We start from the raw sequence: 19,869 nt of genomic DNA, 5'->3' as shown, positions 1-19,869 counted from the left end.
TTTTTCTTTTGTTCATATGTGCATACAATGTTTGGGTCATTTCTCCCTCCTTCCCCCCGCCCCCTCCTTTACCTACCCAGCCCCTGAAGTTAATTTTTAAAATACATCTTTTAGCTATACAAATTCTGTACCAATTTGTATAATTACACAGAAAAGTAAAACAATGACAATGTACTCTTTATATTAATTTTTATTGCTAAAAATTTCCCATGTACAATGGGGTGGTAGGTTTAGGAAATTGAAACCTATATTATTAATATGTAATCCTTGGTTTCTTGAAAAACAGTTATCAAAATACTCTGAACCTATTTGTTGGTGACTGCTTTCACTGTTTTATCTAGAGCAGAAAGTTGTCTCCTTAAACAACCTTTGATCCTGAGATACTAGAATTTCTTATTTTCTCTTCCTACAACCTCCCTTTCTTACTCCCCATCCTTTCCAGAAGAAAAACTAGTCTGCTAGTGAGAGTACAATATTTGGATCCAGAGTTCCAGATTTCTGTTTATAATTCTTGTATATATGTTATGTAAGTGTTACCTTGTAGTTTGTCTGGGGCTGCTTTTAGAAATAATAGGAAAGCATTGAAAAAGGTCTTAAGAAGTTGGAAGAAAGTTTTATCATGAGAGATTGTATTTGAGTAGCCTTTCTTTCTCTGTCTTCTGGTAGGTAGGTAATATATGGCTCAGTGACATTTAGTGAAAAGAATAGCTTCCTTTGTAAGGGGCTCTGTAGAGGGAGAACTCTGCACTGGTTTTTAGGCTTTTGCCATTTTCTCCAGGTAGACTAATGACCAAATAGAGCCACCTTTTTTCTCTGCAGGATAGGGACAGTGACTCTTAGTCAGATGAGATAATCAATATATGGAAAAGCATTTTGGAGACTGAAAGAGCTGTACAGATGTTATTTAAATAGAGAGCGATAACGCATTCTATTTAAATATTTAAGTATATTTAACTAAATATACTTCTGTTGTTTGAAGAATGAAATCATCAAGTGTTTGGAGTGAAACTCAATCCTGTTAGGATATTTTCTAAACCAGGCTAGCTGTATTTACTTTTTCAAATATAAGTGCTGGACTTTTCTTCTACTTGTTTTTTACTTTGCTTTTTTCTTTGGTGCTGGGATTAAACCCAGTACCTCGAACGTGCTATTAGCACATGCCATCCCAGTGAGCCACACCCCAACCCCTTTTGCTTTTTTTAGATAAAAGGAACTTCACTTTTTGAATGAGTTTTGTCAAAGGCAAACAGTTGTTTAACTGTAACCACTATGAAGATACAGAACAGTACCTTTCCAAAAAAGTTCCCTGAGTTATACCTTTGTGGTCAACCCTTGTCCCCTTCCCAGACTCTGGCAAACCCTTTCTAGTTATCTTTTTAGGATATCATCGTACACTTATTTTTGGAGTTTGGATGGGAAGGACTATTTTGTTTTCACACCTAAAACATACCAAATAGTTAAAGATGGCAGAGAATTTTGAATGTTCATTTCTAAGGAGTGGTTATTACCAAATCATTATACATGCCTTTTACAGGATAGATAGGAGTTTTTACAAGTCTGTTTGTGGCATTCTCTGGCTATTGTATCTATAGGTTCTAAGTTCTATGTCTGGCCTTGGAGCAAAGAGCTGTCTTTAGTACATTTATATAGTTTTTAATAGGTTTTTTCCTACCACAGGCTAACTCATAAAACTTTAGCATAGTTCCTCATTTCCACTTCAGTTGTTAATGAGCAAAAAAGAAAAAAATTATTCATGTTGACTTGACAAGTTACGTAGAGATGCCATTCTGACGTGCTAGAGTTAAAAAGATACTGTCATTACAAAAGGGTCATACTTTATCCTGACTTAAAAGAAGTACAAGAAAACACAACTTTAAGATAGGAGAGATCTTGGCCTATAATATATCTTTTGTCTAGCAGTAGGTGCCACATAGGATGTACCATGGTTAGAGAGTGATGCATACCTTTGGTTTATTTTTAAGTCATTATTAGTGTAGACGCTACATGGTTTGTTGTGCTGACTTGCTGTTAAAATCTGGAGAAGTTTTGTTATAAAAAAAGTCATTTGCTACTGATCTTCATTTTGATAATTTTCAATGTAATTTTAGTGGTAAGTATAAGTACACAAGCTTATATGTATTAATTACAATAAGTTTGCTATGGCATTAAATTAAAATTAGTCTACATATAGTTTTGATTTTAGATAGATTTTTTTGGTTTTGGTACTGGGGTTTGAACTCAGAGCCTCACACTTGCTAGACGGCACTCTACCACTTGAGCCACTCTGCTAGCTACTTTTGTTTTTTAAAAGTTAATTATATTTTTGAATTCTTGGGCTTTTACCTGTTAGCACCATTATCTTCCATGCATTCTTTCATAGCTGCTATTTCACTATTTGTCATTCTTATTGGCTTATTGCATGGAAATAAAGTGTCCCTACTTGGCATTTAAAATTTGCTAAACTTATTTTGTGTCGCTATTGGAGTTTTTTGTTGATTTTATTAAAAATTATGTATATTTCTATATTGGCCATGATTTTCTATGTTTGTCAATTCATGTTAACTCTATATGCTCTAGGCAAAGACAAGAAAGGAAGCTGCAATCTCCCTCGTGTGGACAGCACAACTTGCCTTTTCCCTGTTGAAGAAAAAGCAGTGGAGTATTATTTTGCTTCTGATGCAAGGTGAGCTTCCTTAATTGATTCAAAGAGAATGTTTAATAGAACTTCTCATGCTACAGGAAACTAGGAAGTCATTCTGTATAAACATAGTCATGCCATATAAGAGAGCTTTCTCTTTTCTTGCAGTGCAACCCATGGCCCAAGCATGCTAGGAAAGTGCTCTATTACTGAGCTATATCCCAGCCCCTAGAACTTTTTTTTTTTTTTTGTAGTACTAGGGCTTGAACTCAGGGTCTACATCTTGAGCAGCCACTCCACCAGTCCTTTCTCTGTGATGGGTGTTTTCAAGATGGGGTGTTGTGAACTATTTGCCCAAGTTGGCTTCGAACCATGATCTTCCTCATCTCTGCCTCCTGAGTTGCTAGGATTATAGGCATGAACCACCTGTGCCTGGCCTAGATCTTTCTTAATTCAAGAAATAGAGGTGGCCAGGTGTGGGGACACATATCTGTAATTCCCACCTATGTAGGAGGTGGAGATGGGAAGATTGCAGTTTGAAGCTGGCCTTCACAAAGTTTAATGAGACCCTCTCTCAAAGAATAAGCCAGGTGTAGTGGTACATGTCTGTAATCCCAGGTGGAGGGTCATTCCAAAAGTGAAAGACTAACTGAAAAATAAATAGCAGAAAGGGTTGGAGGCATAGTTCAAGTAATAGAAGACCCTGAGTTCAATCTCTAATACTAGTACTAACAAAAAAAAGAGAGAGAAATAGAGGCAACTTTTTTAGAGCATGCTTACCAAGGGCACATATATTCCCGAAACTTGTTCCAGTGCATTTACTTCAGAGTGTTTGTTTGGCTTTTGGGTTTTTTTTTCTCTTTTTTGGAGGTTATCCAGGTGTTTATTTATTTATTTATTTATTTGCGGTACTAGGGCTCGAACTCAGGGCCTCTCTCTTGCTAGGCAGGCACTCTATCATTTGAGATTTTAGATTGGATAATAACTTAATTGGTATCCCACCGATTACTGTACATTTGCTGAACCACTGTAGTTTTAGTCTAAGTGGACACTTGCCTTTGCATTTAGAATGAGCTTATAGCATAATTACTTCTGTAAAGGAGTAATACTAAGACATTTTGAAAGAAAATGCAGTGGAATGTTTAGATGCATGTATCAATGAAATACTACAGGATAACAAAGATAAAAATGGAACAACTCAAATTGCCAATAACTATTTGATTAATTTACTGTTCCTGAAAATAAGAGGAAACAACAAAAATGAGAAAATGATACTTTTTAGGACCTCAGAGAATGTGCTGTCTCAGCAGGAAAATAAACTCCACTAGGTCCTGTTTTTGCAGAGGTACAAGACGGTAGTCAGTGCTAAGATGTGTAACCACTGTCACTAGTGGGCTTAAATAAACTGGAAGTTGCAGAAGCATACCAGCTTTTCTCACTTACTGTTGTATTCACGTTGAGCACTCTGAGTAACGCTGTGTGCTAGCCTCAGGAGATGATGAGCAAGAAATAACAGTACTATGATTTGAAGGAGCTCCTCCATGATGGAGAAGACAAATTTTAAACAATAATAACACAGTTATAGAATTCCCATTGTCACAAGAGCTACAAAATGCTTCTAACAGTGTTTTAGCCTCTGTGAGTTGGTTTCTTTTTTTTTTTTTTTTAAAGTTTTATTTATGAATGAGACTAAATTTTTCACAATGCATGTAAAAAGAACCAATAGAGGAGGAAATCTGTTAGGTTCCAAATGAAGCAAATACAGATAACTTTTAATTATTACTCTTTAACTGTGTTTCAGCTGCCTTGGGCAAAGATGGCTGGGGTTGATCATGATCCCAGATTGCCTTGTAGTGCTGATGAACTGGCTCCAGTAGTAGAGTGTCTACCTAGCAATCGTGAGGTTCTGAGTTCAAGCCCCAGTACAGCCAAAAAAAACAAAAACAAAAACCAAAAAGAACCCAGGTTGCCTTTTCTAAAAGCCTGCAGCATCCTTTTATGTTTCTACTGACCTTTATATAAGAACAGTAAAATGTGTTGGACAACCATAATGTTTATTCTGATATTACAGTAAAAATAAACCAGAAGTTATTTTTTTCTTTTTTTTTTTTACTTTTAGAGATAAGCCAGGGTCTGTAATACTAGAGTAAGAAGTTACATATAAATCATAGGGTAGAACATAGAAAGAGAGAAAACACAGCTTGACTTCTAGCCAAACAAAGATCCTCCTGTATTATCACTGGGTGTGAGTTGGTTTCTTTAAGGGAATGAAGCTCGAACTGAGAGTTAAGGGAAGATTAGGAGCTAATTAGGCAAAGGGATAAAGGGAAGAATTTTCCTTCTCTGTAGATGGCTCATGCTGTGAGCATTTGGGAGGGATGTAATTGGCAGAAATAGAGAGGGAGGGCTGGTGGAGTGGCTCATGCAGTAAGAGTGACTACTTAGCAAGCATGAGGCCCTGAGTTCAAACCCCAGTGCCACCAAGAAAAAAAAAAAAGAAATCAAGACTATGTGGCCAGGTGTGGTAAGGTGTTCTGTATTCTGAGAGCCACAGAACCACCAGGTGGTTTTTTGTTTGAGGGCTAAATCCCAATGATAGTTGTGTTTTGATAGGGATTTGGCAGAGAAGGAGAATGGGTGGAGAGAATATGGGTACACTAGCTAGGAGGTTGCTGTAGTAGTGAGCCAAAGAACTGATGGTCGCTTGTTTTGGTATGTGGCAGTGAACATAGAAGAAAGCTTTGAGACATGTTTAGGGGTTAAAATAGCAGGATTTAGGAACAGGTAGACTGAGGTGAAAAACAGCCATGCCTTCTCATCTGATTTAATTGGGTTAGGTTGCTCCACAGAGATCCTTTTATTTTATTATCCAAAATGGCCATCTTCCTGCCACTACCCTGTAAAGGGGGTGGGACATTGATAACCAAAAAGTTACCAGAGGTATTGCAAGATGATAGAGTTTATATTTCAATTTAGTATTGTGTTCTAATGATAGTTTTGTGAGTGATAATGATCCTCAGTTATTGATTGTAATATCTCATTGAACATTGTAGTGCTGTCATAGAACACACCAATCGGGTCATCTTTCTAGAAGATGATGATGTCGCAGCTGTGGTGGATGGCCGTCTTTCTATCCATCGAATTAAACGAACGGCAGGAGATCATCCTGGAAGAGCTGTGCAAACCCTCCAGATGGAACTCCAGCAGATCATGAAAGGTGATCTGATGACCATTTTTGTCATGTTATGGATTGGTGTCCTTACAGAAAGGAGACATTCTCCCTCCTGACCTACAGATGAATCCAATAATAATGTTGATTGGAGTCTTCTATATGATAGTAAAGGGACAACCCCAGGAAAAGGAATGGTTCTGTGGAGAAATTATCTTCAATTAGTTCAGTTAGTTCTTCAAATTAATTCATGGTCTGTTTTCAACATCACAAAAACGATTGATTGTTTTAATAGTACCTGATGTTTTTAAGATACTTGATAAGTACAAACATAGTTTGTGGTTTATGCTCTGTTCCTTATTCTTGTATTCTCTCTGTGCTTCAGTTTTCTCATATAAAAAATGGGGATAATAGAACTTACCTCATTAAAGTTGTTTTGAGGATTAAGAAGACTGATGTGTGGGCACACACGTATGTATGTATATGCAGCCCTTATAACGGTGCCTGACAAACTTAGTGTACTCTATATAATGTTTGCTATAATTTTCATTCTTCTTCCTAATTGGGTTATGATAGGAATAAAAGCTAATATTCATTATATAACTACCACATGTAAAGTTCTGTGCTATATTATTCCACACTACAGTCCACATACACTATGAAGGAACTACTATTCTTATTTTACAGAGAAGGAATTTCCTCAGTTGAGATAGTAAAGGATAGCACTGTGATTTGAACCTACATCTGACTCAGAAATTGTTTGACTTATTCCCTTATTTTGCTATAACTATATTTTAACTGTGAACTAAATAAAAGTGACTATTCTTCCTTACTTGCTCATTTTTCTTCATGTAGAATAAACATCAAGTCCTTTAGATAATCAAATAGAAGTTTTGTTCTCTATCATCTTTTGTTTCACTTCCTTCATCAAGATTATGTTGAAGGATTTTTGCATAAATTTCTTATTCTTTGGCTTTTAACTTTTGTTTTAATGGTATAATTTTTATTCCTGTAGGCAACTTTAGTTCATTTATGCAGAAGGAAATTTTTGAGCAGCCAGAATCTGTTGTGAACACAATGAGAGGAAGAGTCAACTTTGATGACTACACTGGTAATGACAAATGATTTATTTGTTTATTTCAAGGTCTTTTGGTGGGGAGTGCCATTGGTAACCTGCAAGTTCATTGTCTTTTAGAGCTTTGTAGAATAACTACTGAACAACTACTGGCTGCCAGCCATCAGTGGAGCCTAGTCCTTTAGTGTATGACTCCACTTTAGTGTACATTTCCACTTATATGGGGCACCTATGATAGTCATGTTCTAGATAGACAGGAAATAGGTTAATGCTTACTACGTGTTGGGGTGAGGGGAAATGGGGAGTTATCACTTAGTGAGTTGAGTACAGTTTCAACTTGGGATGATAGAAAAGTTCTGAAGATAGGTAGTGGTATTGGATGCCCAACAATGTGAGTGTGCTGTATGCCCCTGAATCATAAGCTTAGAAATAGTTAAAATGGTAAATTTTATGTATCAGGCACCTGCTTTGGCTGTCAAGGGACAGTTCTGGGATATGGTAAGGCATTTTGATGTTTTTAGGAACAGCAAGTCTAAGAAGCATGGGACCTGGTCCACTTGCTGGGAATCATATATCTGCCCAGGCTAGGTTTTCTCTCATAAATAAGCAAGGTGTAAACTTTCCCAGCAGTCTTTCAGGTGATTCTGATGTTGTGTGAGACACATACACCTTTCTCCATGTTTAAGGTGGAAATCAGAGTGCAACTCTAGTCTTGTTTGTGGAAATTCTCTAAACCTTGTATCAAAGGAGTTTATAGACATCTTATGCCTACAGACAATCAATCTCAACCTTACTTCATAGGCAGGAATGGGCCATAGGAAAGTAATATCTTATATAGTCTTACCCTTAAAGGTCTAATCTAAAGGAGCAACTAACTATTTAAAGAAAGGTTAAATATGATATATGGCATTAGAAATACTTTTAAAGTTAGAATGCTTAAGGTTTAATGTTGAATTTAGAAAAAATAGAGAATGGGTCTGTTTGTGTAAGTGGCTTCAGAAAGAGGAGAGGCCTCTGAAAGATTTGGAAGATTTTAGTAGATGAAGATGGTAACATTCATTTGAGTAGAAGAGGACTAGCTAAAGAGAGTTAATGGAAAACAAAAAAGAATCTATTTCTGGAATAATTTGCAGTCTAACCTGTCTGTCAGATCTAGCACTTGAGGTATAAAAACAAGCTCAGTCTAGGAAAGAAGGTAAGAGGAACTGCTGTAGAGACCTTGAATGCATCCTAAGTGGGGGTTTGGAGTGGGCATCTCCTTTTATAGAAATTGCAGAGCTCTCAAAGTCTAGGAGCACATGGTGATCCCAACTGTGCTTTACTGAGGTGACTGGGTGCCATTCTCCAGTGCACCCTGCAGGAGGAAAAGAGTGGGCTGCAATTCTGCAATTTCCACTTAGGAGACAGGAGACTGTCTTCTCTGGTGTACAGAAAAAGGAGAAGGAGGTGTGGGGGACCAGGAGAGAAACAGGAGCCGTATAAACCAAGACCCATGTCTGGGGGGAGGGTTGGTGAAGGTGATTGATCTGGGGAGAGTAACAGTAAACATCACAGTATTTGTTTTGTAGGGAAAGAGAGTGAGACAAACATTGAGAAGTTCATAGTATGTCCTCATCCTTATCCCTGTTGTGTCCACACCCCCATGTGAGGGATCAAGCTAGGACCTTGTATGTGCTAAACATGTCCTCTACCACTAAGCTATGCCCCTATCCTTGAGAAGCTCATGGTTTAAAAAGCTCTTTTATCTCTACATGCATAAAAGATCTGTAATATTAAATAGGACAGTTGTTACCATCCTTTTTAAGATGAGAAAGTCATCCCATTTTCTTATTTTTTAAGAAGACATTTCTATTTATAGAGTTAATATATAAATAATGTATGTATTGATTTCTATTATTTGATAAATATTCTGTTGATACCAGAATATCTGTTGATAGCAAAATATCTGATATTTTGTTACAAAATGAATAGTTAATAAAATTGGAGGGTGTATGGCTGTCAACTATTGCAGATACTGTGTTCACTAAATAAAAATGAAATATATTGTTAAAATAAAACAGAAGAGGAGATCAGGCTCTGTCAGTTCAAATGTCTTGCTAAAGGTAATGTTACTAGTCATTCTTGAAGCTGTACTAGCCTCCTTGTGTTCACTGTTGTCATGGAGTTCTCTCTATCCCATTCCACTGTCCACCAGGCATTCTTGGTTATTGCCAGGAGTTGTGACCTATGTTATCACAATTAGGTTTCTCTCATCTTCAAACCAGGTGCAGTGGGGCATGTCTGTAATCTCAGCACTTAGGAGATGGAGGCAAGAGGCTTGAGAGTTCAAGGCCAGCTGGGCTACATAGTCAGACCCATTTCAAAAAACAACAACAACAAAAACCAGTTGAGATCTAGGACAATTCCTTGTAGAACTATTTTTTTTCTTTGTATAATAAAGCTTATTAGGAAAGGTATCTAGCTGGAGTGTGGCTCAAGTTGTAACGTTTTCCTTGTCTAGCAAGTGCAAAGCTCTGGGTTCCATCCACAGTACAGAAAAAAAAAAATTGGGAAAGGAATCTAGTGTAACAGGATAAAAATGGGGAGAATCGGGAGCAAAAGGGAGAAACATTTCCTGCTTTCTGTGTGGAAAATAGGAGTAGAGACTCCCTAAACCCTGTCTCCACCAGGGAAAAAAAAGTGAAACTTATACCTTGGAGTTATAACTGTGGTAGAAAAAAGGGTGTGGAGATGGAGAGCAAAGGTAGAGTAGGGATGAGAGAGAGTAGAGGTAGAGAGCCCAAAAGGACAACGCCTGTGAAGACATACATGTCTCCTCAGCCAGGCCCTGAACTCTGATATCAGCTCAGGGTTTGACCAGGATAATACTGGGTGGGTGCTCAAGAATACTAGATGACTAATTGAATGAATGTTGAATGAGAATTTCTTTCAGATAGAACATTAATCTGTGTAGAAGGATCCATAGATAAGACACACAGAAGAACACATAAATGGCTAGAGTCAGGAAAACTCCCCTGGAAGTTTTCAAGATCAGATTTATGTTTCTGAAGGATCACTATAAAAGATCTTTCTGGCTGTGTGTGGAGGGCAGACTTGAAGGTTGAGAATGGAAGAGAGAAGAGTCAGGAGACTCTCTTCCTGAGAGAGATGGTGGTTCAGGGAGATTTCAGTAGAGGGACATGTCGGAGGTGGACATGGAGGAGGACACTGCGTATGACACCGACCTTTGAACTGGGGCAGGAAGGTAGATGGTGATGGCACTTAACAAAAATGGCAACGGTAGAGCAGTAGGTTTATGTTGTGTGCTGAGCACTGTTCTAGACATGTGTGAGTGTGGAAATAAGCACAAGGAAGATGATTTTTTCCAGACAGATTTAATGAAATGTAATTAGATACAGTACTCATCGTTCCTTTATTGGGGAGGGGGAGGACAGTACTGGAATTTGAACTCAAGAACTTAAGTTTACTAAGTAGGCATTCTACCACTTGACCTACAACCCCCAGCTCTTTTACCTCAGTTACTTTTCTAATAGAGTCTTAAACTTTTGCGCAGATCAGCTTGGACTGCAGTCCTTCTATTTACACCTCCCATGTAGCTAGGATGACAGGTATGTTCCATTAGGCCCAGCTTATGTGTTGAGATGGGGATCTCGCTAACTTTTTACCTGGGTTGGCCTGGAACCATGATCCTCCCGATTTCTGTTTCCAAGTAGCTGGGATTACATGTGTGAGGTGCTGTGCCTGGCCACTATTCATCACTACGCATGTAAAATTCTTTTTATTTATTTATTTTTGAGGCAGAATTGCCCAGGCTGGCCTCAAGCTACTACACTCTTCCTGCCTTAGCCTCCTGTTTAAATTCTGAGTTTCAAAAAACCTCTGAAACATAGTCATAATCCTGACTGCTACAGAGTCCAAATGTAGAACCATCACTCCAGAAATTTTCTCATGCCCCTTTGTTGTCAGCCTCTCCCCACCTCCAGCCTTCAGCATCTACTGGTCTGTTTCCTATGTCCCTATAGTTTCATTTTTAAGATAATTTTTTAATCTAAAGAAAGGAATATAAAAATGACTAAAAGTAGAATGAAAGAAATACTGTATATGCTTGTAGTAGGTGGGGTAAGATTAATACAAGTTTTGGGAGGGGGGCAATTAAGTTGTGACCTATTAATTGTAGTTACTTTCCTTTAGTATAGAGAACTATACTTCCTATAAAAGGATGTGAAGTTTTAAAGTGGACATTTGTAAAAAAGTGATTGCCTGTTTCATATAGTTCTTTCCTACATACTAACATACACATACTTTTATTTCAGTGAATTTGGGTGGTTTGAAGGATCACATTAAGGAGATCCAGAGGTGTCGCCGTTTGATTCTTATTGCTTGTGGAACAAGTTACCATGCTGGTATGGCAGTAAGTGACCTCTTTATATTTTAGTTATGTAAGATATCAGAGGATATCTGCAGAGCAGTAGTACTTCTAGCCACACACCACGTAAAACTGTCTTTTTAAAATATATTATCTTTTCATTTTGCAATGATAGACATCAGGAAGGTAGAGGACTTTTCATAGCTGTTTGAATTATTTATCAATGGAAGGTCCACTGTAGAAGATGTTTACATGTGCAAATAGACCACCTGTAATTGACTTCATGAAAGGTGGAGAGGGGAAGAGTTTTTGCACTGTCCTAGACTAGTAGCCCAGGAGCGTGCCTCCTTCCATAAGAGTAGTCATTCGGGTGTTTTGTTTGTTGAAACAGGGTCTCACGATGTAGCCTAGGTTGGCATCAAACTCAATTCTCCTGCCTCAGCCTCCCAAGTTGGGCATTGGATTTTGCTTAACATTGCTCAGTTACACCAGGCAGATGGCCAGGTTCACAACATGTGTGAATCTCAACAAGAGTTTACTTCATTGGCGTATTCACTTTGTGCCTTAAACTGGTATTGGTTTTCAGTGTAGAAACTATGGAACTCCGTGGCCTCTTACTCCAGTAAACCAGACCCACATGTGGTTTCTTTATACAGACAGATTATGTGCTGCTGATGTACAAAGGACGCTTACTTTCTGGATTGAGTCCCAAAGTTCATGACATAGTTGCTTTTTATTTGCTGTTATACACATATTTATATCTTACACTTGTGGGAGCCACTCATTTAACTAATATGTAAAGCTATCTGATCACCACCCTTTGCATCTCAACAAACTTTAATTTTCTCTAAGCCCTCCTTCCCAAATATTACATGGTCCTAGAAGGAAAGACCATGCAGTATTGAAGGGAAGAGGTCTAAGAAGGTAATTGTTTTAAGCATGAAAATAAGAATAAGTTAAAAGATTCTGGTGAATGGATGGGCTATTTCACTGGTGTATTAATTCTGTTACTAAATGAGCTCTCTATTCAGAAACGAAAAAAATTGATTGAACATGTCATCCAATGCTATCCTTAAATTTGGGGTTCCAAATTCTATGCTATGTTAGAATTCTCCAGTTCTTGTGAGATGATACAGGGTTTTTTTTTTTTTTTTGGTTTGGTTTGGTTTGGTGGATGCCAAGATTATTATAGTGAACAGATATTACAGATGTTCCTGTGGTTTATTGTACAAATTAGTGCTATTTATTCCATTAATTCTCCTCTACCTTTTTGGTTTTTTGTTGCAGTCAAATGTGAATGACATGTTAGTGTGACTTCTTTCAGTTTACTGTCTGCATCCTGACTACACTCAAATCATTCTCAGAGTAGCATGTTTTTCTTCTGGGTTTTACAGTGGCATGCAGGAGAATTTATAGCATCAAGTTACTGTCTTGTGATGAAAATATGTTATTCTGTGCATTTTAAATAAACTCCTCATTAGTACATATAGAGTTGAGATTACTTTTTCAGTGTAGGTTATTTTTAAATATCTGGTTGTCAGATTTGTATCTCTTTTTGTTTGTTTTATCTTGTTTTGAAGAATGTAACTCCAGTTGTAAACTGGGAGAAAAGGTTTGGTTTTCATTTGTTTGAGGTAAACATTTAGCATTTTAGTGTTAGTAACTTATTTATGTACAATTATTAAAATATGTTAATGGAAAGGGGAATCAAAATAGGACCATTTTAATTTTCAAAGACTTTCTGTTCAAACAGGAGTTATTGGGAAACCAAATACAACAACCCACTTGTTTTTATTTATGGGCAAACAAAAGTTCAAAGGCTGTGAAGCAAGGGCACCTTTACAGTTTGTTCTGCTGTGAAGGAGATATGTGGAAATGAGGCAAGAGGTCCGCAGGGCTGGCCTGAGAAGCTGGTGATGGGCTCTCAGAATGGCGATCTCAGTTTTAGTATTAAAGCAGGCTGCATGTCTACACATCTGTAGGACTTATTTGGTGCCTGAAAGTTTCTTTTCTACTGTTTTACCTTTCCTGATATTTAGGGTAAGAGGAATTTAATTAGAACCGAAGTTTAGTAAAAGGAATGGTAAGATGCCCTTTGAACAGACGTATACTACCTGTACCTCTACCTCATTCCGCACACCTTGCTCCAGTGCCCTGAAGTCTGAAAATAGTAAACTTCTTAAGCAGGATTTGTGAAATGTATTGACTTTTTTTGGGGGGAAATGGTGCTATTTACAATTAAGTGGCATTTGCAAAGTGTTTAATTTTTACCCAGTGTTTGTATTATCTGATTGTCATTTGAAATCCCTTAGTGACTTGGGTATTACATGAATTTTTAAACATTAAGAATTGGGAAGTTAGAGATAACACACAGGCTGTCTCAGCAGTGCTTTTTCTACTTCTGAAAATGTTTTATATGTGTGGGTGTGTTTCCTTGCTTGTAAGAATGTCTGCATTGATAATTGTATTAAGAGACTTGTACTAAAGTGTTCACAGTACTTATCTCTTGGATAGTGGGATTTTGCTTCTTTTTATTTTTCATACTTAAATCTATATTTATATTTTCTAAAGTTATGGGGTTTTTTTGGATAGAACTCTGGCCCTTGCAAATTTTATGTAAGGCCATACCACTGAGCTACATCCCCAGCCCATGTCTCTTTTTTATAATTAGAAAAAGTGAAACCTCTGTACTGAATTCAAAGAAGTCAGTGGCATGGTATCTGAAGGCAGGTTGTGTGACCTTGTCACCTTTTCTGTCTGTGCAGACGCGGCAGGTACTTGAGGAGCTGACAGAGTTGCCGGTGATGGTGGAACTAGCCAGTGACTTCCTGGATAGAAACACACCAGTCTTTCGAGATGATGTTTGCTTTTTCATTAGTCAGTCAGGTATGTCCATTTTAGAGACTTGAACCAAGGAAAGTAATTTTTTCTAGTAATTTTGGTATATCTTGTGAAGAATTGGTATTTAAAAATAAACTGGTATTGCAGATGACTTGACATATGCCCATTTACTTTAATATTGCATTCTTTGTGAATTAGTAAAAATCAACACCCTTTAAGCTCAAGAGCCAAATTTTCAACTAGGGAAAGAAAAGCCTAGAAAGCCTATTATTAGAAGTTTAGTAAGTTTATAGCTGCATGTTTTATGTTTTATTTAAAACAAGTGATATAAAAAGTATGGCCGATTTGTTTTTGCATGTAAGAAACAGCATATGCTGAAGCTGCTGTGTGTTACTTTGTTGTACTCTTTGCACAGGTGAGACAGCAGATACCCTGATGGGGCTCCGTTATTGTAAGGAGAGAGGTGCTTTGACTGTGGGGATCACAAATACAGTCGGCAGCTCTATATCAAGGGAGACAGATTGTGGAGTTCACATTAATGCTGGTCCTGAGATTGGTGTGGCCAGTACAAAGGTAAACTCTTAACTTCTCCTTCAGATGATTATTTAGCTAGTGTTGGTGAAACACACTAGGCTATACACCAGGCTATATCTTATTTTCATAATTATTGTAAGACTAGAGGGTCAGTAATAGGTCTTTAACCTTTTTTTTCTTTTTTTTTATTGTTTTATTATTCATATGTGCATATAAGGCTTGGGTCATTTCTCCCCCCTGCCCCCACCCCCTCCCTTACCACCCACTCCTCCCCCTCCCTCTTCCCCCCAACCCCTCAATACCCACCATAAACTATTTTGTCCTTATCTCTAATTTTGTTGAAGAGAGAGTAGGCAATAATACGAAGGAACAAGTGTTCCTGGTTGAGATAAGGATAGCTATACAGGGAGTTGACTCACATTAATTTCCTGTACATGTGTGTTGCCTTCTAGGTTAATTCTTTTTGATCTAACCTTTTCTCTAGTTCCTGGTCCCCTTTTCCTATTGGCCTTAGTTGCTTTTAAGGTATCTACTTTAGTTTCTCTGCGTTAAGGGCAACAAATGCTAGCTAATTTTTTAGGTGTCTTACCTATCCTCACCCCTCCCTTGTGTGCTCTCGCTTTTATCATGTGCTCAAAGTCCAATCCCCTTGTTGTGTTTGCCTTTGATCTAATGTCTGCATATGAAGGAGAACATTCAATTTTTGGTCTTTTGGGCCAGGCTAAGCTCACTCAGAATGATGTTCTCCAATTCCATCCATTTACCAGCGAATGATAACATTTCATTTTTCTTCATGGCTGCATAAAATTCCATTGTGTATAGATACCACATTTTCTTAATCAGTAGTGGGGCGTCTTGGCTGTTTCCATAACTTGGCTATTGTGAATAGTGCCGCCATAAACATGGGTGTGCAGGTGCCACTGGAGTAACCTGTGTCACAGTCTTTTGGGTATATCCCCAAGAGTGGTATTGCTGGATCAAATGGTAGATCAATGTTTAGTGTTTTAAGTAGCCTCCAAATTTTTTTCCAGAGTGGTTGTACTAGTTTACATTCCCACCAACAGTGTATGAGGGTTCCTTTTTCCCTGCATCCTCACCAACACCTATTGTTCGTGGTGTTGCTAATGATGGCTATTCTAACAGGGGTGAGGTGGAATCTTAGTGTGGTTTTAATTTGCATTTCCTTTATTGCTAGAGATGGTGAGTATTTTTTCATGTGTTCTTTGGCCATTTGAATTTCTTCTTTTGAGAAAGTTCTGTTTCGTTCACTTGCCCATTTCTTTATTGGTTCATTAGTTTTGGGAGAATTTAGTTTTTTAAGTTCCCTATATATTCTGGTTATCAGTCAGTCCTTTGTCTGATGTGTAGCTGGCAAATATTTTCTCCCACTCTGTGGGTGTTCTCTTCAGTTTAGAGACCATTTCTTTTGATAAACAGAAGCTTTTTAGTTTTATGAGGTCCCATTTGTCTATGCTATCTCTTAGTTGCTGTGCTGCTGGGGTTTCGTTGAGAAAGTTCTTGCCTATACCTACTAACTCCAGAGTAATATTCCTACTCTTTCCTGTATCAACTTTAGAGTTTGGGGGTCTGATATTAAGATCCTTGATCCATTTTGAGTTAATATTGGTATAGGGTGATATCCATGGATCTACTTTCAGTTTTTTGCAGACTGTTAGCCAGTTTTCCCAGCAGTTTTTGTTGAAGAGGCTGCTATTTCTCCATCGTATATTTTTAGCTCCTTTGTCAAAGACAAGTTGCTTATAGTTGTGTGGCTTCATATCTGGGTCCTCTATTCTGTTCCACTGGTCTTCATGTCTGTTTTTGTGCCAGTACCATGCTGTTTTTATCATTATTGCTTTGTAATATAGTTTGAAGTCAGTTATCGTGATACCTCCAGCATTGTTCTTTTGACTGAGTATTGCCTTGGCTATTTGTGGCCTCTTGTGTTTCCATATAAATTTAACAGTAGATTTTTCAGTCTCTTTAATGAATGTCATTGGAATTTTGATGGGAATTGCATTAAACATGTAGATTACTTTTGGGAGTATCGACATTTTTACTATGTTGATTCTACCAATCCATGAGCATGGGAGATCTCTCCACTTTCTATAGTCTTCCTCAATCTCTTTCTTCAGAAGCGTATAGTGTTCCTTGTAGAGGTCTTTCACATCTTTTGTTAGGTTTACACCTAGGTATTTGATTTTTTTTGAGGCTATTGTAAATGGAATTGTTTTCATACATTCTTTTTCAGTTTGCTCCTTGTTAGTGTATAGAAATGCTAATGATTTTTTATGTTGATTTTATCTCCTGCTACCTTGCTGTAGCTATTGATGATGTCTAGGAGCTTCTGAGTTAAGTTTTTTGGGTCTTTAAGGTATAGGATCATGTCGTCTGCAAATAGGGATATTTTGACAGTTTCTTTACCTATTTGTATTCCTTTTATTCCTTCTTCTTGCCTAATTGCTCTGGCAAGGAATTCCAGTACTATGTTGAATAGGAGTGGAGATAGTGGGCATCCTTGTCTGGTTCCTGATTTTAGAGGGAATGGTTTTAGTTTTTCTCCGTTAAGTATAATGCTGGCTGTAGGTTTGTCATATATAGCTTTTATAATGTTGAGGTACTTTCCTTCTATTCCTAGTTTTCTTAGAGCTTTTATCATGAAATGGTGTTGGATCTTATCAAAGGCTTTTTCTGCATCTATTGAGATGATCAAGTGGTTTTTGTCTTTGCTTCTGTTAATATGTTTTATTACGTTTATTGATTTTCGTATGTTGAACCACCCCTGCATCCCTGGGATGAAGCCTACCTGGTCGTGGTGAATAAGCTTTTTGATGTGTTGCTGAATTCGATTTGCCATTATTTTGTTGAGGATTTTTGCATCAATGTTCATTAAGGAGATTGGCCTATAGTTCTCCTTTTTGGAGGTGTCTTTGCCTGGTTTTGGGATAAGTGTAATACTGGCTTCATAAAATGTGTTTGGCAGTTTTCCTTCCCTTTCTATTTCATGGAACAGTTTAAGGAGGGTTGGTATCAGTTCTTCTTTAAAGGTCTGATAGAATTCAGCAGAGAATCCATCAGGTCCTGGACTTTTCTTTTTGGGGAGACTCTTGATTGCTGCTTCAATTTCATTTTGTGTTATAGATCTATTCAAGTGATTAATTTCCTCTTGGTTCAGTTTTGGATGATCATATGTATCTAGAAATCTGTCCATTTCTTTAAGATTTTGAAATTTATTTGAATATAGGTTCTCGAAGTAGTCTGATGATTTCCTGGACTTCCATGGTGTTTGTTGTTATCTCCCCTTTTGCATTCCTGATTCTACTAATTTGGGTTTTTTCTCTCCTCATTTTAGTCAGGTTTGCCAGGGGTGTATAGATCTTGTTTATTTTTTTAAAGAACCAACTTTTTGTTTCATTAATTCTTTGTATGGTTTTTTTGGTTTCTTTTTTTTTTTTTTTTTTAATTTACAAACTTTTTTTTTGTTTGTTTCTATTTCGTTTATTTCAGCTCGTATTTTTATTATTTCTCTCCTTCTATTTGTTTTGGGATTTGCTTGTTCTTGTTTTTCTAGGAGTTTGAGATGTATCATTAGGTCATTGATTTGGGATCTTTCAGTCTTTTTAATATATGCACTCATGGCTATAAACTTTCCTCTCAGGACTGCCTTAGCTGTGTCCCATAGGTTCCAGTAGGTTGTGTTTTCATTTTCATTGACTTCCAGGAACTTTTTAATTTCCTCTTTTATTTCATCAATGATCCATTGTTCATTAAGTAATGAGTTATTTAGTTTCCAGCTGTTTGCATGTTTTTTGTCTTTACTTTTGTTGTTGAGTTCTACTTTTACTGCTTTGTGATCAGATAATATGCACAGTATAATTTCTATTTTCTTATATTTGCTGAGGCTTGCTTTGTGCCCTAGGATATGATCTGTTTTGGAGAAGGTTCCATGGGCTGCTGAGAAGAATGTGTATTGTGTAGAAGTTGGATGAAATGTTCTGTAGACATCTACTAGGTCCATTTGATCTATCGCATATTTTAGATCTAGGATTTCTTTATTGATTTTTTGTTTGGATGACCTATCTATTGATGATAATGGGGTGTTAAAGTCTCCCACAACCACTGTGTTGGCGTTAATATATGCTTTTAGGTCTTTCAGGGTATGTTTGATGAAATTGGGTGCATTGACATTGGGTGCATACAGGTTGATGATTATTATTTCCTTTTGGTCTATTTCCCCTTTTATTAGTATGGAATGTCCTTCTTTATCTTGTTTGATCAATGTAGGTTTGAAGTCTACTTTGTCAGAGATAAGTATTGCTACTCCTGCCTGTTTTCGGGGGCCATTGGCTTGGTAAATCTTCTTCCAGCCTTTCATCCTAAGCCTATGCTTATTTCTGTCAGTGAGATGGGTGTCCTGTAAGCAACAAATTGTTGGATCTTCCTTTTTAATCCATTTTGTCAAGCGGTGCCTTTTGATGGGTGAATTAAGTCTGTTCACATTAAGTGCTAGTACTGATAGGTATGTGGTGATTCCTGTCATTTAGTTGTCTTAGTTGTTTGGAGGTTTGATTGTGTGTACCTAAGTTGTGGTTACTCTCTTCTTTCTTGCTTTTTCTTTTCCTGTGGTTTGGTGTTGCCTGTCTTTTCATGGTTCAGTTGGGTTTCACTTTCTGTGTGCAGAATCCCTTGCAGAATCTTTTGTAGTGGTGGCTTTGTGGTCACATATTGTTTTAGTTTCTGCTTATCATTGAAGACTTTTATTGCTGCATCTACTTTGAATGATAGTTTTGCTGGGTAAAGTATCCTGGGGTTGAAGTTATTTTCATTCAGTGTCCAGAAGATCTCACCCCACACTCTTCTTGCTTTTAATGTTTCTGTTGAGAAATCTGCTGTGATTTTGATGGGTTTACCTTTGTATGTTATTTGTTTTTCTCTCATACAGCCTTCAATATTCTTTCCCTAGTTTCTGAACTTGTTGTTTTAATGATGATATGTCGTGGGGTGGTTCTATTTTGATCTGGTCTGTTTGGTGTCCTGGAGGCCTCTTGCATCTGTATGGGAAAATCTTTCTGTAGATTTGGGAAATTTTCCGTTATTATTTTGTTGAATATATTACGCATTCCCTTCGCTTGCACCTCTTCTCCTTCTTCGATGCCCATGATTCTCAAGTTTGGTCTTTTGATGGGGTCAGTGGTTTCTTGCATTTTCTTTTCACAGGTCTTGAGTTGTTTAATGAATAGTTCTTC

At 37.4% G+C, this 19,869-nt stretch overlaps 1 protein-coding gene across 2 annotated transcripts in view; it reads left to right on the top strand.

Moving 5' to 3' along the window:
* The window catches only part of Gfpt1 (glutamine--fructose-6-phosphate transaminase 1), a 57,153-nt gene that overhangs the window by 18,811 nt on the left and 18,473 nt on the right, over positions 1-19,869 (top strand). For both annotated transcript variants that reach the window (XM_074049879.1, XM_074049878.1), the window contains 6 exons: positions 2,578-2,683; positions 5,692-5,855; positions 6,823-6,918; positions 11,196-11,293; positions 14,014-14,134; positions 14,505-14,662. In XM_074049879.1, the coding sequence (XP_073905980.1) occupies positions 2,578-2,683; positions 5,692-5,855; positions 6,823-6,918; positions 11,196-11,293; positions 14,014-14,134; positions 14,505-14,662 (743 nt within the window). The remainder of the gene's footprint in view (positions 1-2,577; positions 2,684-5,691; positions 5,856-6,822; positions 6,919-11,195; positions 11,294-14,013; positions 14,135-14,504; positions 14,663-19,869) is intronic.

This window comes from Castor canadensis, chromosome 12, assembly GCF_047511655.1.
Source record: "Castor canadensis chromosome 12, mCasCan1.hap1v2, whole genome shotgun sequence".
In the NCBI taxonomy this organism is placed as follows: domain Eukaryota; kingdom Metazoa; phylum Chordata; class Mammalia; order Rodentia; family Castoridae; genus Castor; species Castor canadensis.
Note: the sequence above shows the minus strand (reverse complement) of the source record. Positions and strands in the feature narration are given on the sequence as shown.